At 44.2% G+C, this 27,130-nt stretch overlaps 1 protein-coding gene across 1 annotated transcript; it reads left to right on the top strand.

Annotated features, from left to right (window-relative positions):
- The first annotated feature begins 540 nt into the window (after positions 1–540).
- ADAMTS8 (ADAM metallopeptidase with thrombospondin type 1 motif 8) lies at positions 541–26,823 on the top strand. Its single transcript, XM_072611611.1, has 9 exons — positions 541–1,437; positions 11,493–11,732; positions 14,152–14,284; positions 16,399–16,566; positions 17,102–17,403; positions 19,521–19,704; positions 23,182–23,354; positions 23,471–23,646; positions 25,628–26,823. The coding sequence occupies exons 1-9, from the start codon at positions 676–678 to the stop codon at positions 26,193–26,195; spliced, it is 2,706 nt and encodes a 901-aa protein (XP_072467712.1). The 5' UTR covers positions 541–675; the 3' UTR covers positions 26,196–26,823.
- The last annotated feature ends 307 nt before the right edge of the window (positions 26,824–27,130 follow it).

The following is a 27,130-nucleotide window of genomic DNA, read 5'->3' as shown; positions in this document are numbered from 1 at the left end:
AAGGGGGGTGGGAGCGGGAGGGCCGGGAGGCGGGTCTCGCTAACTCCTGATTGGCTTTAAATTTCGTCCAAAACTTTTTTTTTCCCCTCTCCCTCTTTTCAGCTTCTCTCTAGGATCCCAGGGGAGGGGAAACTGGAATAGTGAGAGATCAAAAATAAACCTCTTATGTCAAAGCCGGGAAGGAAGTATAAATACGGAGGGCTCGGCAGCCCACTCGGGTGCTTCCCAGGGTAGGGAGGCGGAGGCTCGGCAGGCAAGGCAGAGTCCGGGGCAAGGGGAGGAGGACGGATCCCACGCCTGGCCCACAGAGGCAGCTGCTCCCGCTCAGCCGGCTGGCTCCCCAGCTCGCTGCTGCTCGGGGAGGCAGGATCTCCGCAAAGAGGGAAACGGGCTGAGCCTCTGGGCCGCCGGAGGGAGCCCGGAGCCCAGAGTCTTTCTCCCTCCCGTTGCCCTTCTGCTTGGCCTCTTGCATTGTTCTCAGAGTCCCAGCCCTGGACTGCCTGCCTCCCTTCGCTGTCCCCCGCAGCTGCCCCTTAATCTGATTTCACCCGGTTGACTGGGGTTCTTCTGAGGTGACAGATCTTTCAGGTCCGTCCTATAGCTGCTCCCAGCACCTGCCCCACTGCCCTGGCCCGGCTTCTCTCTTCCTGTGCCAGTCGCACCCCGAAGTCACCCATGCCCTCGTCCTTCCCAGCCCTGCCCCGGGGCCCTGCCGCCTCCCCCTGGCCGTGGTCCCCGCCGCCGCCGCCGCTGCTGCTGCTGCCGCTGCTGTTCTGGAGCGCCCTGGCCCTGCCCAGTCCGGGGGAGGAGGCCCAGGAGCTGGTGGTGCCCACGAGGTTGCCGGGCAGTGAGGGGGAGATTGCTCTCCACCTGTTTGCCTTCGGGAGGGCTTTCCTCCTGCGCCTGACTCCGGACGCCAGCTTCCTGGCTCCAGAGTTCAAGATCGAGCACCTGGGCGGGGCGGGGGGGCCGGTCCGAGGCGAGGAGGGGCTGCGGAGCTGCTTTTACTCGGGCACAGTCAATGGGCAGCCCGACTCGCTGGTGGCCGTCAGCCTGTGCGGAGGTCTGAGCGGCTCCTTCCTGCTGGACGGCGAAGAGTTCACAGTGCAGCCCTCTGGCCCGGCCGGTGCGGGGGACCCCCTGACCCAGCCACACAGAGTGCTCCGCGGGGGGCGGGAGGAGCGTGATGGCCTCCTGAAGCCGGGCTCCCCCGAGAGAGGCCCTCTACGGCTGGGACCCGAGGAAGAGACACAGGAGGGAGACCCGCGAGACGAGGAGGAAGAGGATGAAGAGGAGGAAGAGGAAGGAGCCAGCGAGTCCCCGCCGCCCCTGGGGGCCACCAGCAGGACCAAGCGCTTTGTGTCCGAGGCTCGATACGTGGAGACGCTGCTGGTGGCGGACGCCTCGATGGCCAGCTTCTATGGATCCGACCTGAAGGTAGGAGCGCTCTTTTTTGTCCTTAACCAGAGGCTCGTAACGCCTCCCCTCACTGCTTCAGCCTGCAGCTCCAAACAACCTCACCTCCTTTCACTCTTCCCTCGGGAAGAACCTTCGACTTGCCTCTAGCTACTCCTTCATTTATTTTTAATCTTCTAGACACTTCTCTCTCTCCATCTCTCCTTTAATCAGGAAAGTGTTAACTCTTCCTGTCTTCTCTTTCCCACCTGGACTATATCTCACTTCATTAATTTCATCACCGGTTTTACTTAGAAAGTTCCTGAGAAAATAACTTTTCTTGTTCCTCATACCACTCATTCTGGAATCCTGGAAGAACCTGGCAAAGTTGCGTGTGTGGGTGAATTCCCCTCCTAGGCTTCTCTCAATATCTCCTCCCCATGCAAATTAACCGGGAACATCTTGGAAGGGCATCCCTACTTCCTAATTTGTCCCAAACAAACTAAAGGAACCCAAGGGAAAGAAGTTAAAGAGTAAAGAGCTATAGCTTCTCAACATTAGAACTCAGATTGCAATTAAAGAAAAGGGCATGGGGGGGGGGGGGGATGGGGGACCTCGGAGAAGAGTAGGTGACCCAAATCTTCTATCTGCTCAGCCGAATTTGATGGGGGTGGAGGGGTGGTATAGAACATATTTGCCAACCTGGATCATAGCCCCAACAAAACTGGGTTGTGCCCACAACCAACAAGAGATGGGAGGAGAATGGGACTTCTGCCTGGGGACTGTGTGCCTGGCAGAGTGGGAAACTCCACTCTGGAAACTAGAGCTTCAGTGGAAAAGGGAGGGAAGAAAAGTGGTTGAGTGTTAACTCTTTGGATGGTCTGTATGTGTCTGTGTGTGTTATGAACGTATGTATGTAGCATGAGCCCATCTTTCTAAAGCCTTGTACTTTGTGTGTCTTTGCTGATCTCAGATCATAGACACAGCCAGCTTCAAGTGGGGGTCTGGAAGTAGCCATAGAAGTAAGTAAATTGTACCCAAACCACTTGTAGCCAAACTGACAATGCAAGATGTATCTGTTTTCCCCAAGACTCACCACCTCCTCCAAGGTATAGAGGACCCAAGTTGGTAGAGAGGCTGCCAGAGACAGGAGGGAGCTATCTTCTCCCTGCTCCCAGGGAAAAATAGAACCAGGACCTGTGCCAGGAAGGGCGAAACTGATCTGCCTTCTGGATCTAGGTCCCTTGGAGCACTGAGCCTGGAGAAATCAGTTCCAAACGAAGGGTGTCCATGGGTTGCCAATCAATCCAGACTCCCAGGAACCTCATTCTGTGCCCTTCAGAGTTGGCATGAAGCTAAGAGACCAAGGGTACTAATGACAGCCTAAGGGGAAGCAGCCATGGGAAAGGAAATAGGCTTACCTTCCACTTCCTCACCCCACCTTCCCACTCCCTCTTGTCACTATGAAATTCATTCAAGTCTGATTGTCATATGGAGTATTAGGGGATACTTCTGATTACCACAAAAACCCTAGCTAAACCTCAGCCACTCAAACTTGCTCTCTCCCTTGGTACTGGTTTCTTCTGGAGCACAGGTAGGCAGCTCTACCTCACCCAGACAGTCTATCTACATGGGTTGGGTTTGGGTCTATGTTGCTTACATTTTCCACATTGGTCATGGAATCAGAGGCAAGTACCGGCTTGCTCAGTCAATCTACCTCCTTCCTCTAATTCCCACAGAAAGAAGGCTCCGGAGAGTAGATACCAGAAATATGGAAATATGCTTAAGGGGACTGCTGCTTTCCCTCCCTCATATTAGGTACTTCTGCCCTGGGAGCACTACCAGTAAGAGAGCTTGAAAGATTCACACTAAACACATTTTTCCCCACCCACCCCCAAGGCTGGTTTCTGGCTTATATATCAAAATGATAATGATAAAGAGAAGGGGGAGGGGGAAAGAAACCCTGTGGAAAATGAGAGGGAGAAAAGAGGAAAAGCAGATCTAATCTAGGGTTCTTTATAGCCAAACTGAAGCTTCAAGACTCTTTTTTTTAACAGATACCTCTCATCACTGGGCATTACAGCTGTCCAGAAACAGACAAGCTTTGGTTTCTAGCCCATAAGTTCCAAATGCTTTCAAGCAAGTGGATTGAACTGACTTAGCCCTTGTTTTTCCTAGGCTGAAGAAAATTCATTTTGGCAACAGTGGATGAGAGGTTTGGGTAAAGAAGAGGTGAAACTTAGTTCCTTTCCCATAGTCTCTTCTCCCTAGGCTAGTATTAATACCCGTGGATCCCTTATATTCAAGCCCACTGCAAAAAGTCAAAGGAAAAGGCTATAGTATCTGGCATGTTAGCTGTCTCTCACTGGCTATGCCTGCCAATAGCATTTCAGTTCTTTGTGATCATGGCTTGGGTGACCTAACACTTTAAGGTCTCAGCACATCTGTATACAGACATTTTCTCAGTCTCTATCTCCATCACCCACATTATGCGCAGGCATTTTTGGACACACTCATCTGAGCACACATACCCGGTGGCATAGGGAAACTTACCAGAAAAAGCATTAATGCCACCTGAGAAAACTTTTCTCCTCTCTTTGGGTCAGTCTGTCCATTTCTGGGACTATTTCTGAAGTTAATTCTAAAAGGAGAAAAAACTTCTCAGATTCACTAGCCCCTCTGTCTCCACCTTGATCTCATTATATCACAGAGTATCTCCTCCAGTGTCACCACTTTGGTGAAGCTGGGGGTGGGAGGGGAGAGCAGGGACTGAGGCACAGCTGTTCCCATGACCGCCCACTGGCCTCTTTCGTCTGACGTCCTCCCTGGCTGTGGAGATGCTACAGAACCAAGCTGATGATGTGCAGAACACAACAGACAAGCTGTGTTCTGCTCAGTGCCTTTTCCCTCCTCTCCACCCCTCCCAGGGCACTCTGGAAGAATAAATGAAAACACAGCTAGGAAAGCAGAACAAAGAAGAGAGCAGATTCATAGAGCCCCATGTAGCTTTGGCCACAGGGTCATTCCTGGGGCCAGGACACCTCCTTTCCATATAGGTACTTGAAAAAATATAATATAGCATAATATACCTCTTCAAGCAGTTTCCCAAAGACTTCTTCCATTAATGAGAGATTGAGTAGCAGAACATAAAAAACACAGGACTATGAATTGGGAGACCTGAGTTCTAGCCTTAATCTTCCACTGTTTATTCCAATTTTCCATTTTACTTCTGGGAACAATCCTGCCTTCAGAATCTCATGTCCCTGACCTAGGGGAAATGGGCATCTCAATAAATGACAAGGGGGGAGTACAGGTTTCATTGGCCCTCTACTTATCTGAATATGATCTCATCTCTTATGAGAATGGACAGTTAAAGCTAGCAGTTCAAAAAGCCCATGTCCAGACTTTTACCCTCATGGGAAGTTCATATAAGCCACTGCTTTGCTCCTCTACCCTACCCTGAAAAGCAGTTACCCTCAAGGATGAGGGAGGAAGGGAGGGAGGAATTAAACTTGCCCTGGGCAGGTCTCACTGTCAGGCGCCTATGAAGTTTTCCAGAACCCAGGCAATTGAGTTCACTTAATCCTTTGACAAAAGGGGCCCCCTGCCTCCCACCTTCTTATCTGATTTCAGAGTTAAGGGGCTCTAACAAAGGGGCTTTCTGAAAGGGAGGGGACCACCTCAGAAGATTCAATTAACTGTAGCTGCATCCGGCTCCTGCTAATTGTAACCCCAGATGAAACTGGAGCAGGAAAGAACGGGGTAGCAGATTGATTGGTCCCCCCCAAGTCTTTCAGCATGGGAACCCCTAGGTGAGAGTCCAGCTTGTCATTGTATCTTCAGTAAGGCTGGTCTTCTGAATCCTCTTGTCTGTCCTTTTGGAGTCCTCAGGCAAGGGGTCGGAAAACTTCTCCAGAGCAGACTGAGCTAATCTCTTGATGCCTAACCACCACAAGACTGTTTCTAGGAGCAGGTCACTAATGCCTCCTTTCCACATCCTGCTTATCCTCTAGGGGAAAAAATGCCAAAAGACTACCTCACAAGACCCCTTTATGACAATCTAAGCCAACCTAGGAGAAGGTAAGATAGCCTTTAAAATAGGAGTTCTTAAACTGGGGTCCATGAACTTATAGACATATATGTATGTATACGTGCATGTGTATATACACACATGCATGCACATGTATGCACATACATGTACATGCATATGTAATACAAAAACTTTGTTTCAATATAACTGGTTCCTTCTGTGACCCTGCATGTTTTATTTTATGCATCATTCTGAGAAAGGGTCCACAGACTATCAACGAGGACCACAACACGAAAAAAGGTTAAGATTATAAACTACATTCTTCCTACTATTCTTTTCTACACCCTATCCTATACTGTCATGTATAGTTGTTCAAATCAGCACTGTCAAAAGATAAAGGAACTTTCCCAAGGAAAGTATCTTAATACCTAGTGTTCTGGTCTTTCCACCTCCACCTCCCACTCCCCCTACACATACATGCCTACCATCACACTCTCAATTATAATAATAGTTTACATTTCCATAGCACTCTAGAGTTTATAAGGCCCCTTCCTTACAACAAGCCTGTGAAGTAGGTAGTACAAATACTATACCTATTTTACAGATAAAAAAATGAGACTTCTACAGGTGAAATAACTTTCCTAAGTTCCCATAGCTAAAAAGTGAGAAACAAGCAAAAGCTTCTTTCAGCTAAAGAAAACAAATGAATTCCATAGAAAATAGTCTTAAATTACAATAGAATGACCTGTGGCCAGATATCAGGAAGAACTTCTGGATAGTAAGAACCAGCAATAGAAGGAGGTCAGATGATCTCTTCCTTTAGAGATATTTGCCTATGATGGTTTGAAAGCAGCCCTGTCTTAAATGAAGGGATAGACTACATAGTGACTCAATTTAAAAACTGCTTTTCCTCAAGGCAACCTAAGATTGTGTAAGCTTTGTTGTCCCCATTTTACAAATAAAAAAACTGAGGCTGAGAGCTTAAATGATTTACTAGCTATGTAGTCGTGAGTATCAGATCTGCTTCTGGACCCCAAGCCCAATATTCTTTCCCCTTCATTGTGCCAGACAGAGCCATTGTCATAGATATAAACAGCAAGAGGAAGACAGCTTTGGATTTCAGACAGGTGCTGTTGCTTCGGAGAGGTGGCTGCCCTCTCTGGGTACTGATGGGACAGCTCATATGTGAAGTAAGTCTATTTAAAAGGCACAAACTCATAGATGATTAGCTATTCTTTTTTGAACTTTGCCATCTCAGATGGTTCAAGTAGGATTCCCACCAGAAAGGAGGGGATATGTGCCATGATCTATGGAGTAACTTGTATTTTTTTTCCTAGCACAGATGTGTGATATGGAAGGGAGAAGGTGATATGTTTGAGAGTAATCCTCTGGTGTTTAATCTACTTCCTGCCTCAGACACATACTAGCTATGTGACACTGGGCAAGTTAACTGATTTCTGCCTCAGATTCCTCATTTGTAAAATGAGCACCTATCTCAGAGGATTGTCATGAGATGTCAAATGAGGTGACACATATAAAGTGCTCTGCAAAACTTAAAAGGCTATATGAATGCTAGATATTATTGTTATTCTGCTTTGGAGAGGTGGTTTCCCTTTGTTCTGGCTAAGGGTATCTCAAGGGTGTGAAAACCTTTGGACTCGTGAGAAAAGATGAGAGCAGTTCTTTCTGGGCCTTCTCTGTTCTTTTCATCACTCTATTCTTTGTCCTGTCCTCCTGCCTCCCTATCCTTCAGAATTCTTTCAGGTGCTAGGAGATCAATCTCAGGGAAAGGAGGAGTCTGGGGCTGAAGCACAAAAAGTTTCTTCTTTGTGACCTGTCTTAGACCCATGGGGAAATCCAGTAGGAAGAAGCAGAGCATCAAGGGTTCCTGTTCACCATTTACTTTTGGTTGTTACTTGACTCTGTTAGATTTCCTTTCTGGCAACTAAAGGACTCAAAGGATAGGTCATGTCCAAGGTAGTCCACTAGAAGGTCAAGGTCAGAGGTGAGGAATCTGCCACCTCGTGGCCACATGTGACCCTCTAGGTCCTCAAGTGCAGTCCTTTGACTGAATCCAAACTTCACAGAACAAACCCCCTTTATAAAAGGTTTTGTTCTGTAAAACTTGGACTCAGTCAAAAGGCCACACCCAAGGACCTAGAAGGTCATATCTGGCCTCAAGGCCACAGGTTCCCCACCCCTGATCAAGGTCATTCCCAGAGTTTGGGGACACCAAATGAGGAGACCTATCTAGATGCCAAACCATTCCATAAAGTGTCTCATGGGACTACAATCTAATTCAATCCATCAAAGGTACCTGTGACACCTGTAAGCACTGTCTGGTGGTGGGCTTTCAAGAGATTTGGTCTGACTTTATGCTCAATTTAAGAAAAAAACTTAAGAAGTATCTAAAAGTAGAATGGGCTGCCTTTCTTAGAAGGTAGTGAGGCTCCCCCTCCTCCCACTGAAGGTCTTCAAGGGACACAGAAGGACCACTTGTCAGGGGTGCTATACAAAAGGGATTCTTGATAAGGTTCAGGTTGTGATTACATGTTCTCTAAAGTCTTTTCCAACTCTGAGAATCTGCAGTCATGGATGCCACTTGGGTGCAAGGGTCAAGGCACAGAGGCAGATTTCCTAGAGTTGGTCCAGACATTGATGTCTCATTCCACCCACCCAAGCTCCTTCCATCTCTTCTTCTCCACCTGCTGTGGACTCTACTGGGGCCCAGACCAGCCCAGGGAGGAAGGAGTTTGCTCATTCCTCAGCAGCATGTACTTATTCTGTAGGTGGGGTGAGTATAAATAGACACCAGATGGTAGAGCAAGTGAAGTTGACCTTTTGCTTGGCCAGTTGCTGAAACTACCTACCGAGGGTGGCTTTCTAAGTTGAGCATGGTCCCAGACCCAAGGAATTAGCAGGAACTCAGAGGTCCCCCTACCTCTACTAAGCTACCTCAGTTCTGTGCCTTCTTAATTTTTCCTTCCAAAAGCCTCTCACCATGAGGATAGTTTAAGTATCCATCAAAGCTAAGAAAGAGCTAAGGTACAAATGATGGGGAATGAAAGGAGGTTCAACAAAGAGAATTAAGCTTCAGGCTTTCCATTTTAACAGGTGTGGACAGATGATCTCTGGCAATTGCAAGAAATTGGTAGAGACCTTAAGACATGTTTTTATAAGGAAGCATGTGATAGTGGAAAGCATCTGAACTTGGAGCCAGATTTGTCTTCAAGTCCTATCTCTCTTACTAACTAACTTTACAGCTATGAGTAAGTCAAGCTTTCTGAGCCTCAGTTTTCTGACCTGTAAAATGGGAATGATAAAGTTTACACTGATAGTCTGTACAGGCATGGCCTTGGAATAAAGATGACCTGGGTTCAAGTCCTCCTACTGAAATATACTGGATACCTTAAGACTCATCGAAGAACAGTTGTAAATATGCCCCAGTAGAGGGAGTTTCCTCACCAGTAGCTCCCATACTGATGAAACTACAGGTCTTAGGGGGAAAAAAAAAAAAAAACCCTTTATACTACTTACTTCTTAGGGTTGTTCTGAGGAAAGTACTTTGTAATTTGATATATAAATTTGAGTTTTTATTCCATAGTCCAATCTCCCACCTCAAGATAAACTTGCAATTCTAAGGGCTTCCCTTGTGTTCAAATATCTTAAGACTTTTATTGATAGGAAACTCTTCCCAGAGTCTAGACTCAGTCCTTCCTATTGGAACTAAATACCATTCCCTCCTGTTCTGTCCTCTGAAGAAGCCATCTATATTTTCTTCAAGACAGCTAGGTGGTGCAGTAAATAGAATTCCAGACCTGGAGTCAGGAAAACTCATCCTCTTGAGTTCAAATCTGGCCTCAGACACTTATTAGCTGTGACCCTGGGCAAGTCACTTAACCCTGTTTGCCTCAGTTTCCTCATCTATAAAATGCACTGAAAAAGGAAATGGCAAACTACTCCAGTATCTTTGTCAAGAAAACCCCAAACCCCAGATCATGAAGGGTTAGACATGACTGAAAGAACTGGACAATAAATATTTTCTTCAATGAAAACTAGTGCTTGACTTTCAGGCTTGTGTGGTTTTTGTGGGGGGCAGGGAGGGCAAGCAGAGATTATTCTTATATCTTGAAGCCTTTAATATCATGTGCTCAACCACTGTGACTAGCACTAAACAATTGCCATCTGCTACTTCCTTCATCCTTGCAACTCCTATGAAAGAAGTCATCATCGCTACTTGACAGATGATAATAATAATAGCTAACACTTATATAGTGCTTATTCTGTGCCAGGCACTAGGCTAAGCAATTTACAATTATTATGTCATAACAACCCTGGGAAGTCGGTGCTATTATTATTCCCATTTTACAGTTGAGGAAACTGAGACAAAGAGAGGTTAGGTAACCTGCCCAGGGTCACACAGCTAATAAGTGTTTGCAGCCAAATTTGAATTCAGAACTTTGGAAACTGAGGTCCAGAAAAGGGTAATCATTTGGGAATAATCAACTTTGTAAAACTGCAAAGAAACCCCAGGGAGTTGTTTTTGCTGTGTCAGACCTCCTGCCTCCCTTCTCCAGAAGACAAGTGGTTCTTTTTGTCCCTCTGAACACACTCTCAAAAGAGGACTTGGTCTGGGAATGAGCCCCTGATAGCTACTGCCCTGAGCCCTTGGCCTAGGGTTGCATAATAATTGCCTTTTTTCTCATGAATCTGACTCCAAGAGCCAGTGCCAAGTTCTAGCATTGCTGATAAGATGTTTACATCAGCCTAAACATTGCTGGAGTGCTTGACATGCTAAGTAACCTCCCAACCCCTCGTCTGTGGGGCTGTCCAAATTCTTGGCTCGCGGCCCAAGAGGTGCACGGACAAATCCCATTCACAAATAATGGGATTCATCTGGAACTCCCACACATGGCTTTAGCCTGTGGAATGTCCCTTTCCGGGTTTTCCTCCACAGTCCTCACAACCCTCCCACTTTCCTGATCGCAGAGGAGAAGAGAGATAGGATTACATGCCCCAAAGGATTCAGGATGCTTACCAGGCTGGAAGACAGGGAGCCAGGGTCCTTGTTCTCCAGTCAGCTCTGGACTGTCACTATGTCCCTTCCCCTCTCCATCTGTCAACTAGTCCAAGAAGGCCAGCTTGAAAAAAAGACCCTGAGAAAGGAAAAGACACTGGGGAATCTGGCTTGTTCTCAAACCCCTGGAATCTAGCATGGAAGCAATTGGCAATTTGAGAACAGGACCGTGGCCAGACTATGATCTCTGTGCCTTCAGCCTTCCTTGGGAGGAACTGAAAACAGGTGTGATCCTGAACTGCTTCATTCTTATTAGACACTCATTTCTTTTAAGGCCTGAGAAGATCCTCAAAGCTGCACACACAGAAGCTCACAACACCAGACCAGCAGGCAGGCAGTCTCCAATGTCAGTAGCTCAATGTCACTCCCTCTTTCCTGAAAAGTACAGGTTACTCCATAGACCATCAGGCAAATTTGGGGGGGAGGGTGGGGGGAAGGGAAGAGCCTCTACTTACCTTGGATATAGGGTTAAGTTGCTTTTTTCTAAGAAAATGCCTACACCGTGGGAAGGCATTAGAAGAGTTGACAAGCTTAGCTCCAAAGAAGGAAGAAATATGAAAGACACTGCCTCTTATACGGAAACGTAGTTGTGAAATATTCCATATAACATCAGACTTTTAGATGTGTTGGTTAGTTTTGTTGATTTGACTTTTCCCTCCTCTTTGTCATAAGTGGTGACTCTTTGGTTAGGGAAAGGTGAAAGAATGAATACACTAGTGAAAAAACAGTAATCAAAATTTATTTTAAAATGACAAGTCAAGTTAGTCTAGAGGAAATATGGCCTACTGGACAGAACACTGGACTTGGAGTCAGGAAGACCCAGATACAGATTCTGCCTCAGACACTTACTAGCTGTATGACCCTGGACAGTTCACATCACCTCTATCTGCCGCCTCATGGAATTATTTGACAATCAACTGAGGTAAAGCTTTTTGCAAATTTTATGTCATTTAACCTTCTATTTCTCCTGGTGTCCTTTCCTCCTGGCAGAATCACATTCTGACGCTAATGTCAGTGGCAGCTCGGATCTACAAACACCCCAGCCTGAAGAACTCCATCAACCTTGTCGTGGTCAAGGTGCTGGTGGTGGAAGATGAGAAGTGGGGTCCAGAAGTGTCAGACAACGGAGGACTCACTCTTCGTAATTTCTGCAGCTGGCAACAACGTTTCAATCCCACCAGTGACCGCCACCCTGAACACTATGACACTGCCATTCTGCTCACCAGACAGGTCTGTGGTCCTAGCTTCAGGAAGCTCTGGGGCTCAAAGGAAAACATGAGGAAAGCAGATAAAAGGGAGCCCCAGCACATCTACCCATGTGAGGGAAAGGTCTCCCTTCTGGTCCAGTCTGAAGGCCAGAAGTCTCATGAGTCAGGGAAGACACCTCAGTGTAGGGTATTTGGAAAAGAAAGATCCGTTCTTATTCCTAGGTTAGTGACTGGCTGTCCACTCAAGTACTTCACTGTAAAGGAGAGTAAATGGCAGTTTGTGGACTTTAAGTAGCTATAAAAAAGAATTTCTGCTAGACATGGCTGTCAAACACAGGCACTGGTCAGTGAGGGATCTTGAAAATCAGGAGAGGCTATGTCTAGTGTGGTTTAAATGCATTCCCACCTGAAGGCAAATGGGGTTTTTAAATAACCTTTAGAGGTAAAGGTATGTCCTAGCCCACAGATGCTCTGAATTCAGATGGAGGAAAAAAAAACATTTCCAACTGAAGAAAAAGAGGGAAAGAGATCTCAAGTGACAAGACTTCAGTTATGCAGACATCTGCTGGAACTCTCTGTCTCATTTGCTCTCCACCTCTGTCTTGTTCTCTCCCTGTCTCTGTCTCATTCTCCCTTTGTGTCATTCTTTCTCTCTCATCCTCTCTATCTCTTCTTCCCCACACCACCTCACCCCCACCCAAAAAAAAAGGAAAACAGCTAATAATTTCTTGGCTTACCTCAATGATAATTTCAACCTTCAGAAGGTAGAGGAACCAAAAAGGAACTGAACCTGATTCATACCAACAAAGAGGACCTGGCTGCTGAGGTAGAAATTGGGAGAATCTTATGAGGAAATGATCATTCTTTTTTGGCATTTGCGATAGAGGAGAAAATTGGTCACTGTCACTCATGCGGATTTCAGGGGTCTCAGAGAAAGGATAGGCAGAATCCAATTACTTAAAAATCTACAGGAGAAATCAGTCCATGAAAAGACAGAACAAAGTGGCTAATAAGAATATATGACACTCAAAATAAAGGATGAGATAGTAAGAGATCACCTGTCTGTCCTAGGTAAGTTTATGTTGCCAAGCCCAGGCAAACTACATCCTTAGTCACTGAAAGAACCAGCAGATATAATTGTTGGCATTCACTGTAAGACATCTTTGAAAAATTGTGGAAAATAGAATAGGTACAGCAGGATTGGATAAAAGCAAATTTCTCGATTTTTTTTAAAGAAAAAAAAAGAAAGAATGAAATAGAATCTATAGACTATAGGACAATGAGCTTGCCTTCAATTCCTGACAAAATTTTAGAACATATTATTAAAGGGGTGGTTAGTAAATATCTAGTAAACAAAGAGCCACGATGATACCATCATGAGGGGACAGCTAGGTGGTGTAATATATAGAGCACGGGCCCTGGAGTCAGAAGGACCTGAGTTCAAATCCAGCCTCTTACTAGTTGTATGACACTGGACAAATCACTTAACCCTGATTGCCTCTAAACCACCACCACTCCACACTCACACCCCAAAAAAGGAAGAAAACAGGTCATGAGAAACATCTGCTCTGCTTTTTTTTTTTTGACAGCTTTGCTAGATTAGTCATGTTAGGCAGAACATGTTAAAAATGGTACAAGATTCTTTGAAAGATGGAAATACAACAACTGAAATAACTTTGTTCAGTAGTCCTCTGATTATTAATATCAAACAGGTCATAAAACAGGGAGATGCATGCCCACCCAAGGACAGGATGCTTGGTCACTGTGGAGTATATTGGAAAGAAGAATTTTGCTCAAGTGTAGACCAGACTAGATGATCAATTACATCCTTTTCAGTTCAGAGGTGCTACCAAAGGAGGAGCTGACCTCCCTTAGTAGTCATTGTAATTAAAGTGATCAAGAAAACCAAGAATTTCACTTTTGAGAAAGAACTGAGTTTATCTTTATACTGGCCCCCGGGGCTTCTTTGAAAAGGGGTAGAAATCTCTGGGTCATCTCTTACATCATCCAGAAATCCATCATCCTTCCACATCTTGATGACTGATGAATCCCTAAGGGAAAACAGCAGGAGTCTGAGCATAATTGGGAAAATACCATAAAGTAGGTTCTAATCTTGGCTCCCTCATTAACCAGCAAATGAATGACCCTGAGCCTTAGTTTTCTCATCTGTAAAATAAGGGGCTTGAACTAAATGACCTCTAAGGTGCCTTCTAGCTCTAAGTATCAGATTCTATCATAGGAAAATCTAAGAATAACATGGGCTGCTGATACCCTTTGGCTTCCATTAGAACAGTTTAGAAAAAACAAATTGCTCTACAGATCACTGTGAAAATATTCTCTGGGTTAGCTGAGCCCTAAGGAGAGTGGAGGGGGGGGGTCAATATTCTTCTGGTTGCCGCTCTGAGACTGTCTTCCTTACAAACTGTCTTCCCGCCAAGCAGGATTTCTGTGGACAACAGAGCTGTGACACCCTAGGTGTGGCCGACATTGGAACCATATGTGACCCTGAAAAAAGCTGTTCTGTGATAGAAGACGAGGGACTTCAGGCAGCCTACACTCTGGCTCATGAATTAGGTGAGGATTTATTGTAGAGAAGTGGTGACCATAGGAATAGAGGAGGTTTCTGGGTCTATGTCTGCTATCCCATGTACTGAGAAATCACAGGCCTCCTCATCAGTCTCAACCAGACGGTCATCATCAGAGAACTCGGAGCACATATTTTCATATGGCTCTATGGTGGGCCTTGTCAGAATCCAGGGGATGTGCTGAAGGAACACAGATCACTTGAGGGCTTCAGTCTAAGACAGAGGTTCTTAAACTTTTTTAGTGTCACAGGTCCCTTTGGAAGTTTGCTGAAGATTTATGGACCCCTTCTGGGTCCCTTCTGGACATTTAAGAATGTTCTTAAATGTATAGCATAAAATAATAGGATTACAAAAGAAACTGAGGGGCAGCTAAGTGGCACAGTGGCTAGAGTGCCAGGTCTGGAGTCAGGAAGACCCATCTTCCTGACTTCAAATCTGGCTTCAGACAGTACTAAGTTGTGTGACCCTGGCCAAGTCATTTAACCCTGTTTGCCTCAGTGTCCTCATCTGTAAAATGAGCTAGAGAAGCAAATAGCAAAGTACTCTGGTATCTTTGCCAAGAAAATCCTAAATGAGGTCATGAATGACTGAACAATACTGCAAAGGAAACCATTTATATTTAAATATTGTTACAGGAATGTGTGTGTGTGTGTGTGTGTGTGTGTGTGTGTGTGTGTGTGTGTGTGTGTGTAAAATTCACTGACTCCAGGTTAAGAACTCCTGGTGTAAGACCAAAAGATTAATTTGGACAAATGCAAATGGATGTGCATATAGCTAGAAAGGCAGTCCATTCTAGTAGAAAGAGTCAGTAAAAAGGATGAGACCTGGGTTTGAATCCCAGTAACAGGTATCGTAGGTATTCACCACCACACCCAGCACCTAGGTAATTTTTAAGGTCCTTTCTAGCTCTTAAAAAAATTTTTTTTGATGGGGAAAGGGAGAGGGGAGGGAGGGGGAAAATTATAAACTAAGTTATATGGTAGTGATTGTACAACACTGAAAATAGATAAAATTTAAAAAGACAGATAAAAAAAAAGACAGATGACTCAGGCTACGGTCAACAATTTTGTATGATCAACATTCTATGTGATCTCTTCCAATGGGTCAAACCTAACAATCCTGTAAATAAATTTCCTCCATCAAGCTTTTTCAAATATACCATAACTTGTGAAAAGACAATTGGATTTAATAATTTGGTGATGACCAGTATTATTTTAGAAGACATGTTTTCCAAAAGAATCAACATTTCTATTTCTGATTTGACATAGTTTAAAAAATGTTTTTGAAGTGGTATAATATATATTTAAGTCAAAAAAAATTTTTTTTGAAAAGCAACCATCCCCTGAAAACTATAGATTGATAGCGATCAATCATCAAGCATTTATTGCTCTGGGGATATAAATAAAATGCAAAGACATCTCTGGCATCAAAGAGTTTCCATTGTAATGAGTAGGACAACACGCATATAAACAGGTATGTATGTAACCAAATAAGTGAAATTTTTAACATTACATACAAGTAAAATTGTGAGGGCTTTTTTCAGGGTGATGAATAAAGAGATGTATTTTTAAGACAGAATAAAGTGAGTAGAAGTGGGAAATCAATGCTACTCTTCTAATTAATCCCAGAAGGCATTCTGAAGTAGATAGTATCTCAGGATCCACTGTCAACTTGAGTAGGAAAAAATATTCTGGGACCACGATACTGCCAGAAAATATTGTAAGAGATGGGAAAAGAAGGGATGAATTTGACCACAACACAGCTTCCACTGTAATAATAAGTCAGTCAGTTAAATAGTGAAGTAGAATTTATGAAATACCTACTATGTTCAAGACACTGCTAAACCCTGGAGACGCAAAGAAAGGCATAAAGTAGTTCCTGCCCTCAAGGAGTTCCCAGTCTAGAGTAGTAAGAACTTCCAAGGAGGAAATAAGAACTGATGAACAAACTTTCCACTGAGCCTGATAGCTCCTTTGAAGGGCTTGCCTTAAGATGATGAGGGAATACCCTAAGGTCAGGTGGAATGATGTGTGCAGATCAGGGATAGAGGGATGGAGGTTGAGAGACTGGCTTGTTAATAATGTGATGTGTCTTCTTCCCTAGGACATGTCCTTAGTATGCCTCATGATGACTCCAAAACCTGTGAGCGACTGTTTGGGCCTATGGGCAAGCACCATATGATGGCTCCTCTCTTTGTCCACCTGAACAAAACAGTGCCCTGGTCTCCTTGTAGTGCCAAATACATCACGGAGTTCCTGGATGGAGGACATGGTAGGCATCACTTAGACTATCTCTCTTCTGAGCTAGCAACACTTAGAATTTGCCCCATAGGGGAAGTTGAAGGTTGGCCTAGATCACCAGAAGGCTGGTCACTAGATGATGGGTTTGAGGATTTGTTGGGTTAGGTTTGGTTTTTGGGTCCCTCAACGACACCATGTGTTAAATAGGGTATAAAAGGGTTTGAGATCAGCATCAGTGGGAAAAAAAAAACCTTGCCTTTTGAAATTTAAAGAAGATTAAATATTAACATAGGTGTACAATGACTAGTTGGGAGGGGATAGGGACTGGGGGAGGCAAGGCATGACTGAGAATGGTGCCGCAAGTGGAAGAAGGAAGTCAACTCAAAATGTGACTTTACTGCTGATCCAAAAAAGTAGATAATACGCATGCAGATGATCAAGAATTGGTGTTAATTGAATTGTAGAGGAGGAGGAGTACATTATTGGTAATAAAGAAGTCAGGAAGCCCCTAGTTAGGAATCTGAATTTGACTTTATTGAAGGCCTACTCCTTTCTCTTCCAACTAGGCCACTGCCTACTAGATGCCCCAACTGCGGCTATCCCCCTACCTTCCAGCCTCCCAGGCCGTGAAGCCCTCTATCATCTAGACCGGCAATGCCAGCAGATCTTTGGACCAGGCTTCCGTCATTGTCCCAATACCTCAGACCAGGACATCTGTGCCCAGCTCTGGTGCCGTACAGACGCTGCTGAGCCCCTCTGCCACACCAAGAATGGCAGCCTGCCCTGGGCTGATGGAACGCCCTGCAGAGATGGCCATCTGTGTTGGGATGGTAGCTGTCTGCCTGAAGAGGAAGTGACCAGGCCGAAGGTGAGTAATGAGGCTACTCGGGATCACACTGGTAAAAGAAGGTGGACCTGCAGACATTTCTAGCACATCATGACCCACATTCACACAGTCTCTTAGGACTTGCAAAGGGTGAGATAGAGAGTACAAATATTCTTATCCCCATTTTTCAGATGAGAAAAACCAAGGCTCAGAATAAGGTCTGATCGCTCTTGTTCAGTTGTTTTCAATCATGTCTGACTCTTCATGACCCTATTGGAGGTTTTCTTGGCCAGGATACTGGAGTGGTTTGCCATTTCCTTCTCCAGCTCATTTTACAGATGAGGAAACTGAGACAAATAGGTCTAGTAAGTGTCTGAGGCCAACTTTGAACTCAGGAAGATGAATCTTCAATCCACTGCACCACGTAGCTACCCCCTGAGGTCTAAAAGTAATAGCTAAAATTTATATAGCACTTTTAAGATTTGCAAAGTACTTTGCACATGTTACCTCATTTGAGTTTCACAGCAGTCCTGTGAGGGAGGTACTACTCTGATCCTCATCTTTAGAGATAAGGAAACAAAGGCTAAGTAATTTGCTCAGTCATGCAGCTTATTTCTGATTTGATTCTCAGGTCTTTCTGAGTCCAAATCTTGGGTTCCAGTCACCTAGCTGCCTCTACGGGAAGTCTAGAGACTTACCCATACTCACTAAGTTAATAAGTAAAAGAGGCAGGCAGGACTTGAAACCAACTCTTGTACCACTAAGACCAACTCTTTCCAGTATACCACACTCCTCCATTGCCCTCCAACATCTGATAACATGTACACAATACTGAGATAATCACACCAATGTGATCGCTACCTGCTAAGTCCTTATAGTTTAAAACAGGCATCCTGCAGTTAGAACAGAAGCATTAAATCTAGACATAAATGGCTGTTGCTTGCATCACTGAGGAAGTCACATAACTGAAGTGGAAAGGAAGGAGAACAGAGCTATGTAAAGAAGAAAAAAGACTTTCTAAACCTTCCTGAGGGATTTGAGAAAACGGGTCCCCAGGATTACACAAACTTAAAAGGAAATGTTTTTCCCCAGTGCTAATGAGGCTTTTCATTTCTTTGTTCCCTAAACAGTTTCTTCTACCTTAGGGTGATGAGGTTTCTTATATTTGGGAGGCAGCTGTGACATAAGAGAGAAAGAAAAAACAAAAACATTGGAATCAAACACAAGAGACTTGACTTCGAAGCCCTGATGTGGCACTTCCTAGCTAGCTATGTGACCTTGGGCAAGTCAGTAAACTCCTAGATCATCATTTTCCTCATTTGCCAAGTAAGAATGATAATGCCTCTAGTGCCTGTTTTACAGGGCTGTTGTAAAGAATTCAGTAAGAGAATACAGGGTAGTCCAAAGGTCTAATAGCTCCAGATTGCAAGAAGACTTTTAGGCCACCAAACATATAAAAGTCTGTGAACCTCAAAGCGGTATACAGATGTCTGGTGTGTGATTATTCTTTTTCATTCAGAGTCCTATGGGGAGTTCACTGGGCTGGTCCCTTTCATCATTCAGCACCCAGTTAGTTGTACATCCTGCTTCAAGACACTGCTCTAATAGTAGTCTAGGAAAACCCAGAAGGGTACAGCTCTATAGAGAGTCTTTGGCTCCATCCTTTACCAGTCTATTTAGTCAAGCCATTTCATATAATGTCCTAAGCCTACTTTTACTCTCCATTTTGGAGACTTATCTACTTCCTTGCCCCCACCAATCCCAGAGACATTCTCCTACGCAATTTTTTGTGAGGGTTGAACTTTGTACCTTAAAAGAATCCCTGGAAATTCTTACCAGTGCCTTGGCCTCATGGATATTTGTTTGGCTTGTCATGTATGAAGTCCAGGCCAGCAGCCTCCAACAGAGTTCACACTGTATTAAGACTCGTCCTTTTACATACACACAAGTGTAAATGCACCATTCCTCCCATTAACACTTCCTAGAATATTCATCAAGGTGATCTTTCCACTAGAGACTGGTAGCTTAGATGTAAAACTTCTCAAGTAACTAGGCTGAGACTCAGGAGATCTCATGCCCATACTAGGTATATGACCTAATGCAGAGAATTCAAGTCTCTTACCTCTGTACCAGACTCACTAAAATATCCTATGTTGCAGCCTGTCGTGGATGGAGGCTGGGGACCATGGGGATCATGGGGAGAGTGTTCCCGAACGTGTGGAGGAGGAGTGCAATTCTCCTACCGAGACTGCAAGGACCCTGAGCCAAGGAATGGAGGCCGATACTGCGTGGGCCAGAGAGCCAAGTATCAGTCCTGCCACACTGAGGAATGTCCACCTGAAGGTAATTGATTGTTTACAGGCAATGGTCCTAGTAGGGGCGGCGGCTGCTGCTGCTGCTACATATCACCAGGAACACAATGGAAGCAGGTCTCTAGGAATGGAGTTCTGTGCCTGAGATGAAAGGATTCTTTGTCCTGATAGCAGTGATATAACAAGGTACCATGCATGGTAACAGGCTGCAGGGAACCCAGGAAACCCAATTTCTAAGGATCAGACATTGCCCTGAAAAAAATCTAACAAAGGGGTGAGGGGGAGAGGACATAAGGCATTGCAAAGCTGCCCAGACAACAAGGTCACTCCAAACCCCAGCTGTTCTTATGGAGTGACTAGGATAGTAACCCATCCTGTGGCTGCCAAATCCCCCTCTGTATGTTTGGAAGGACTTTCCACAGAGGGTTTTGAGCCAAAGCCTCAACATCTAACCAGCCAACACTCAGGACAGGGCAAAGGAAGGATTTCGGAGGCTGACTGTCACTCACATTCTGTCTGAGAATAGTTGACCATCTTCCCTTGAGTCCATAGCATGGGCCTGACTGAGCCTTTCAGGGAAGAAATGGCAATTCTACTTCTCCTGGCCACATTCCTATCCTTGGTACCTGCTAGAAAAAAAGGCACAGAAGCATACTGGAATGGGACAACAGTACTAAAGGACAATAGCATGGGGGAGGAGAGAGACAGGGAATATCAGCTCTCTTCCCACAGCGATATTCTCCTCCCTCTTGATTTCTTAAAAATATTACTTACTAGGCATGAAAAGATAGACCGAACTTTAAGAGTGATTTACCTGAGTACTAAGGGTTAAAAGAGTCTGTCTCCAGAGGAAATAAGTCATTTGCTGCTGCATTGTTTTACATTTTTGTAAGAGGGAGGAGAGTTTGTAGTGACCTTTACTCTTAGAAACTCTGACCAGTGGCCTGGCATGGTGGAGATTTGCCTAGCCTATTATGTGGAATGTGCCCAATGTTATACAGGAAAAAATATATATAGAGTGGAAAGTAGCCTGAGGAGCAGGTCCGATGAATAGTTCTGCTGTCATCTCAATCAACAAGTATTTATTGAGGATATATTATGTGCCTGGTATTATACTAGGTATTATGGGGGATAGAGAAGAAAAATTCAGGACATGCTCCCTGCTTTTCTCCAGTAGGAGAAAGAAGACACAACATACATGATGAATAAGGAATTATCAAACTGTATGGTATAGATTCTAAAGGCAGTTAGTGTTCAGGGAAAGACCATCACGCAGGCAGGAATAGACAAAGGTCTATGTGAAAGGAAGCCATCTTTTCTATGATGCCCCCAGTCAGTAAAGATGTCTCCCCACCTCAGACCTGACATAGCATTTATTTTGTGCCCCTGTTAAACCATTATCCCGAATCATTTTGTAGTATATGCATTCATTTGTATCACGTTTCCACATTTCATGACTGAGGAATTTTTGTTAAAGTCTTTTAATCCCATAATACACAAGATTGCAAGTCCTTCAGTCAGCAAGCATTTATTAAGCATTTTATGAACTTCATAAGGACAAGCACCACGTAATGTTTAATCTTTTTGCATCCCTCAGTTCCTACCATTGTGTTCTGCACATTGGACTTGAAATGAGCCTAGACAAATGGGTACCGTTTTGACAGGTAGAGAGGTAAGGAAAGGTATTCCAGGTGAGAGAGACTGCATGGAAGTAGACATGGAGGTGGGAATGAGCATGGAATACATTAAAGACATCAACTCAGGCAGAGGAGAGTACAGTTTGAAGTCTCAAGGCTCTATTATAGAGGGTTTTTTATAACAAGGACTTTGGAAAGGAGGTGGCAGACAATAAGGAACCATTGTCCTTATCTACCTGGGAATGACATAATGAAAGCAGTATTTTAGGAAGGTTAGTCAGGCAATCATATACAAGATGGATTGAAGGAAGGACAGAGTAGGGACAAGAAGGGCCAGCTAGGAGACTATTATAATTATTCAGGTATATGGTGATAAGGCCTGCACATAGGCAGTAGAAAAGAGGCAAATTCAAGATATGCGATAAAGTTAGATGACCTTTTATTTTTGGTGGGGAGAGAGAAGGTCCACCCTTGTGATTTCATCTGCATGAAGAATTCCTAGTGCTGAAAATTCCTCCATCAAGTCATCTGTAACTTATGGTCTTAAAGGGTTGCCTGGGGGACTGAAAGTGAATTTCCTACAGTGACATTTGTACATGTGTCAGAGACAGAACTTACACTCAGTTGTTCCTGCTTCAAAAGCCAACACTCTATCATTATGCCACACCATTTCTCAACAGATGGAATGAGAGGGATAAATGAGAGAAAAAAGGCAAAGATAGCTCAAGATTTTCAGCCCTGGAAACTGGAAAAATAGTAGTTCTGTGAATAGAAATGGGGACTTTGGGAAGAGGAGCATATTAGTTTTGGACACGTTGAGTTGGAAGGAACTTAAGAAGCCACCTGGTCCAACTCCTTAATTTTACAGTTGAGGAAACTGAGTTCCAGGGAAGATGAATGATTTGCCCAAGATCACAAAGATAGGATCAGAGGTGGAATTTGAATTCAGGTCTTTTTCTCAAGGTGTCAGCCCTCTTTCCATTGCACCAGAACCATCATACAATGTTAGAATGGAAAGGAATCTTAGAAGTCATCCAGTACAATGCCCTTATTTAATAGAAACAACAAAAGAGTTCCAAAGAAATCATTTATTCAGAACCACATGATTCAGAATCATAGGTCTATGATGTAAGTATCTCGAATCCAAAGTCCAATATACAATCCAAATGAAGATGTCCTATATATAGTTGGAAATATTGGAGTTGAAGAAGGGATTGGGACTAAAGATACAGTTTGAAGAATTGTTGGCACAGAGGTGCTAGTTGGAGCCATAAGAGCAGATTAGCAGTGACTGTATAGAGGACAGAAACTAGAACTACCTTCTGTTCTGGGAGAAGCTCCTTGGATTGTGGTATACTCTTAAATTTATCAAATGGTTTCCTATTCCTTAAGATTAAAAGCATCGTAGATTTAGAGTTAAAATGAACCTTAGAATCCAACTAGTGCAATGTACCTTCCCCCTGTTTTACGGATGTAAAAATTGATACCCAGAAAGGTTGACTTGACCAAGATCACACAAGTCATAAGAGGTCATGAGAGGTGAGATTTGAACCTTGCATCTACTTCATCTGTAAAATGAAAATAATGAAGATCTTCCCAAAGCTGTTAATAAATAAGAATGTGTTGAGTACCCTTGCAACTGAGTCCTGGGTGTGATGGCGGTGGGGGAGGGGGGGTGCTCTCTTCTAATTTATAGAATTATAGAGATAAGAGATTTCAGAGGTCTGCTCATCTGTCCCCAACCCAAAGTTTGAATCCTAGTTGTAGTGTCCTAAGTGGTCAGATAGCCTCAACATTTTTTGTCCTTCCTAAAATTTCCCAGAATTCCACATCCTCTTTAGCACCCAAACCCCTTCCTCTTGCTTTTTTAGGAAAGAGTTTCAGAGAGCAGCAGTGTGAGAAATACAATGCCTACAACTTCACTGACGATAATGGAAATCTCCTTCAGTGGGTCCCCAAGTATGCAGGGGTGTCTCCCCGGGACCGCTGCAAGCTGTTCTGCAGAGCTCGAGGAAAGAGTGATTTCAAAGTATTCGAAACCAAAGTAAGATTCCTCAGCCTCAGAATTCAGAAGGAAAGTGAACTCACTTCCCCATGCTTAAATTGGCCTCCCTTGGACTTACTAGGAATTCTGCTTTTCTTTACCTCTCCCCACTATAGGTGATCGATGGAACCCTGTGCGGGCCAGAGACTCTCTCTATCTGTGTCCATGGCCAGTGTGTCAAGGCTGGCTGCGATCACGTGGTAGATTCCCCTCGGAAACTGGACAAATGTGGTGTGTGTGGGGGCAGTGGCTCTTCATGCAGGAAGATCTCAGGCTCACTCAACCACTCCAAGTGAGTCTCTCCAAACCCTTATGCCTAGGATCAGTGGCCAGGTGGAGAAATTAGGTCATAGGCAGGACAGGACTTCCTCTGAAATCTCCCTCTGAAATAAATTTCCCTAGAATGACCCAGATTTTTCTTTTCTTTTCTTTTTGTGCTTCTAAGAAGACGGGAATAGCAATGGCCTGAGTCCCTGGATGCTCCTCCCTAGTGGCCTAGCAATCTCAGGGCTTTTCCAAGTATTCCAAGGTGGTCCCATCCTTGGCATAGGGAGTTCTATTCTTTCTGCTTGAGGCCGTTAGTTTCATCAAAACACAAAAGATACTTCTTTTTGGTTCTCTCATAAGAAATCTAAGCACTTTACTCACATATAGAAATACCTCCCATTTGTATAATGCTTAATACAATGCTTCTGTGTTCATTTCTATAGTCTCATTTGACTCTCAAAATAATTCTGTGATGTAGACTTCACAGAAAACTGTGCCCAATTTTCAGATGAGGAAAATAAAACAAAGAAAGACTAAGTAACACACCCAAGCTCACCTTGCTAAATAATGACAGAACCAAGATTCAAACACAACTCTCTTGGGAGGTCCCAGGTCCATTTTTCTTTTCATTTTACATTTTGAAGGGTTAAGAGTTATCATTGTGCCAGGTAGCTTGATGCTACAAAGGCTGGTCCTCAATATTTGAGATGTATGTCATACCCTCCACATGCCACATTGACTCAGGGCCTGATAAGATAATCACTAGAAAACGTGGAACTCCAAATTTTAAAAATGTTAAAAATTGTCGTTACAAGTAATTGGAAAAAATAAAACACCATTAAAAAAATCAGTAGACTTTGGCAAATTGGTGCCACATGAACATTTCTTTCATTGTCCTCAATGAATGAGTCTTTGAGAAGCATTTGAAGATACCCTGCTTAGCAAATTTACACATGCTCCCACTCCATTCCATATTGTTCTCCCATTTCACTACATTAAAAGAACACAACCTGCCTGAGACAAACATGCTCAAGAGTTTCCTCGTATTTCTAAGTCCAAAGGGAATTGAAAGCTGAAGCAAAGGATTTTTTGCTTTCCCTGGCAATGATTTTAAATCCTGCTATATGATTTTTTTTAGTCCTTAGTCATATGGACCAAAGGAACATAGGGCCCTAGATTAAGCAATTCTTCTTGCTCCCACCCCAACATCTCTCCCCAGGCTAAAAAGACAGAGAATTGGAATAGTTCTCATCCTCCTTTCTCCATACTTCCTCTCTTTCCCAGAGGAGGAAAGGAAGAGAAAAGTAATAAAGGTTCAGCCCTAATCCAACCAACCTCAACATTTTTTTCCACATTCTCAGGAGGTTATCATGTCACCCAAGAAACACCTACCTCCTGACATGCTAGCCAGGCTTCCTCATAAGAAAGTGTTATCTCACTAGTTCCTGTCCTGGAACAATATTAGCCAAGTGGACACTACCCAACTCTAGTAGCAGATTGATCCGGAGGTGGAATGAGATTTCCATCTTCACAGGGTTCTGGAATGATTCTCTGGAACTGATTTTTCCATGTGGGTTTGAGTTCTATGTGCTGAGGCGGCCAAACAAAGCTTAATACCAACGCACTGAACTGAATTTATTTGAGAGTTCATTTAAACTGAGAGGTGACAGGTTTGGCAGCATCAATATGCTTCTTAAAACCCTTTGGGCTTGCTTTCCTACTCTCTGGGCTATCTAGAGATAGACATATCTAAAACCATTCAGAACATAATTGCCAGATTAAGCAAAAACTTTAAAAATGGAATGGCAAGTATTCCTGTCTGCCCCCAGAGTCGATTTCTTAAGGACTTTTTGAGCCATTTCTAAATACCTTGCTTTCTTCACTCATGTCCAACCCCGTATGAAAGAAAATGTTTTTCCAGCAGTCACAAGCATTCTAATTCCTGGGCCACAATCACAGCCTGGGTTCTCTGGCCACTGCCCTTAAGTGTCCCTCTCTCCCTGTAGGTATGGATACAATGACATAGTCACCATTCCAGCTGGGGCCACCAACATTGATGTGAAACAGCGAAGTCATGGGGGAGTTCGGAATGACGGCAACTACCTGGCCTTGAAGACTGCCAGCGGGCGGTACCTGCTCAATGGAGACCTGGCCATCTCAGCCATGGAGCAGGACATCCTCCTGAAGGGGACCATCTTGAAGTACAGCGGCTCCATCGCTACCCTCGAACGGCTCCAGAGCTTCAGACCGTTGCCAGAGCCCTTGACTGTCCAGCTCCTGACTGTTTCCAGTGAGGTCTTTCCCCCAAAAGTCAAGTACACCTTCTTTATTCCCAAGAACGTAGCCTTCAAACCAAAAGGAAAAGAAAAGACAACCACCAACATCATCCAGCCCCTGCTAAATGTGCAGTGGGTCCTGGGGGACTGGACTGAATGTTCCAGCACCTGTGGGTCTGGCTGGCAGAGGCGGACAGTGGAGTGTAGGGATCCCTCTGGCCAAGCTTCATCTACCTGCAACAAAGCTCTGAAGCCAGAGGACACCAAGCCCTGTGGGAACCGACCCTGCCCCCTGTGACCCAGTAAAGGTCTATGATCCTCATGCTCATGGACATGATACTGGGGAATAGACAAGGGCAGCCACCTATGATGACAACGTTAGTTGGGGCAATGCATCCCACCCTGGCCTCCTGTTGCCAAGGCCCCCTGGGGACTACAAAAATGAAAAGGGGGAGGAGGGAAAAGGGACAGATCATAAAGGCTGTTGAGTGGACCTTGCTTGGGTTCAAATAGAGGGTATAGGTTTAAAGGCAAAAATGCACTTACTGACCTAAGTATAAACTTGGTGTCAACCTGTTTTCAAAGGACTATATCAGACTATAAATGTTCAAGGAGGAAGAACAAAGTGCTATCTGTTTGGTTTCCCCAATAGATAATCTACCTCAAAGTGGGGAAAGAAATAGTGGAAAGGAAAGGGAAAGCAAAGCTCGTTCAGAATAAGGGACATTAAATGTGTCCCTTGAGCTGTCTTTAAAAAGATGACAATGATATTCTCCATATTAAACTCCATTGCCTGAAAGACTACAAGTAATGAGGGAAAGTGGGTGGCCAGATGTTCTCAAAGCATCTGCCTGGAGGAGAGAGATCCCTTTCAAGTATTTATGCAAATGTGTGTCGGACTAAAGTGTGATCTTGTACTAATGTAATGAGCTTGATCTGGTTCATTATTTCCTTGGAAGGGGGATGGGGTTGCCACTCCAGCAAAGAGGTTGGCTCCATTTGAGCATGCACAGAAGGAAGCCAGCATCTTTGGACAAATCACCTCCCCTCCATGAGACTTAGTTTCCTCAGTTACAAAAGAAGGAGATTGCTTTCTAAGAACCCTTCCAACTCTAGTATTGTCCAATTGAGCTTCCCCAGGTCTCTCCAGATGTCTAACCAAAGAAAGGGACAAAGTTTCCTAGTTCAAACTCTGAATGTGACATGAACCAAAGTCATAGTAGCAACATTTCA

The sequence above is a fragment of the Notamacropus eugenii genome, chromosome 5 (assembly GCF_028372415.1).
Source record: "Notamacropus eugenii isolate mMacEug1 chromosome 5, mMacEug1.pri_v2, whole genome shotgun sequence".
In the NCBI taxonomy this organism is placed as follows: Eukaryota; Metazoa; Chordata; class Mammalia; order Diprotodontia; family Macropodidae; genus Notamacropus; species Notamacropus eugenii.
This window is presented reverse-complemented; position numbering and strand designations above follow the sequence as displayed.

Excerpts from the sequence above, each read along its gene's own strand:
- ADAMTS8 (XM_072611611.1), top strand. The coding sequence starts at position 676 with ATGCCCTCGTCCTTCCCAGCCCTGCCCCGGGGCCCTGCCGCCTCCCCC. Across the intron at positions 1,438-11,492 it reads TCTATGGATCCGACCTGAAG|AATCACATTCTGACGCTAAT; the intron begins GTAGGAGCGCTC and ends TCCTCCTGGCAG. Across the intron at positions 14,285-16,398 it reads CACTCTGGCTCATGAATTAG|GACATGTCCTTAGTATGCCT; the intron begins GTGAGGATTTAT and ends CTTCTTCCCTAG.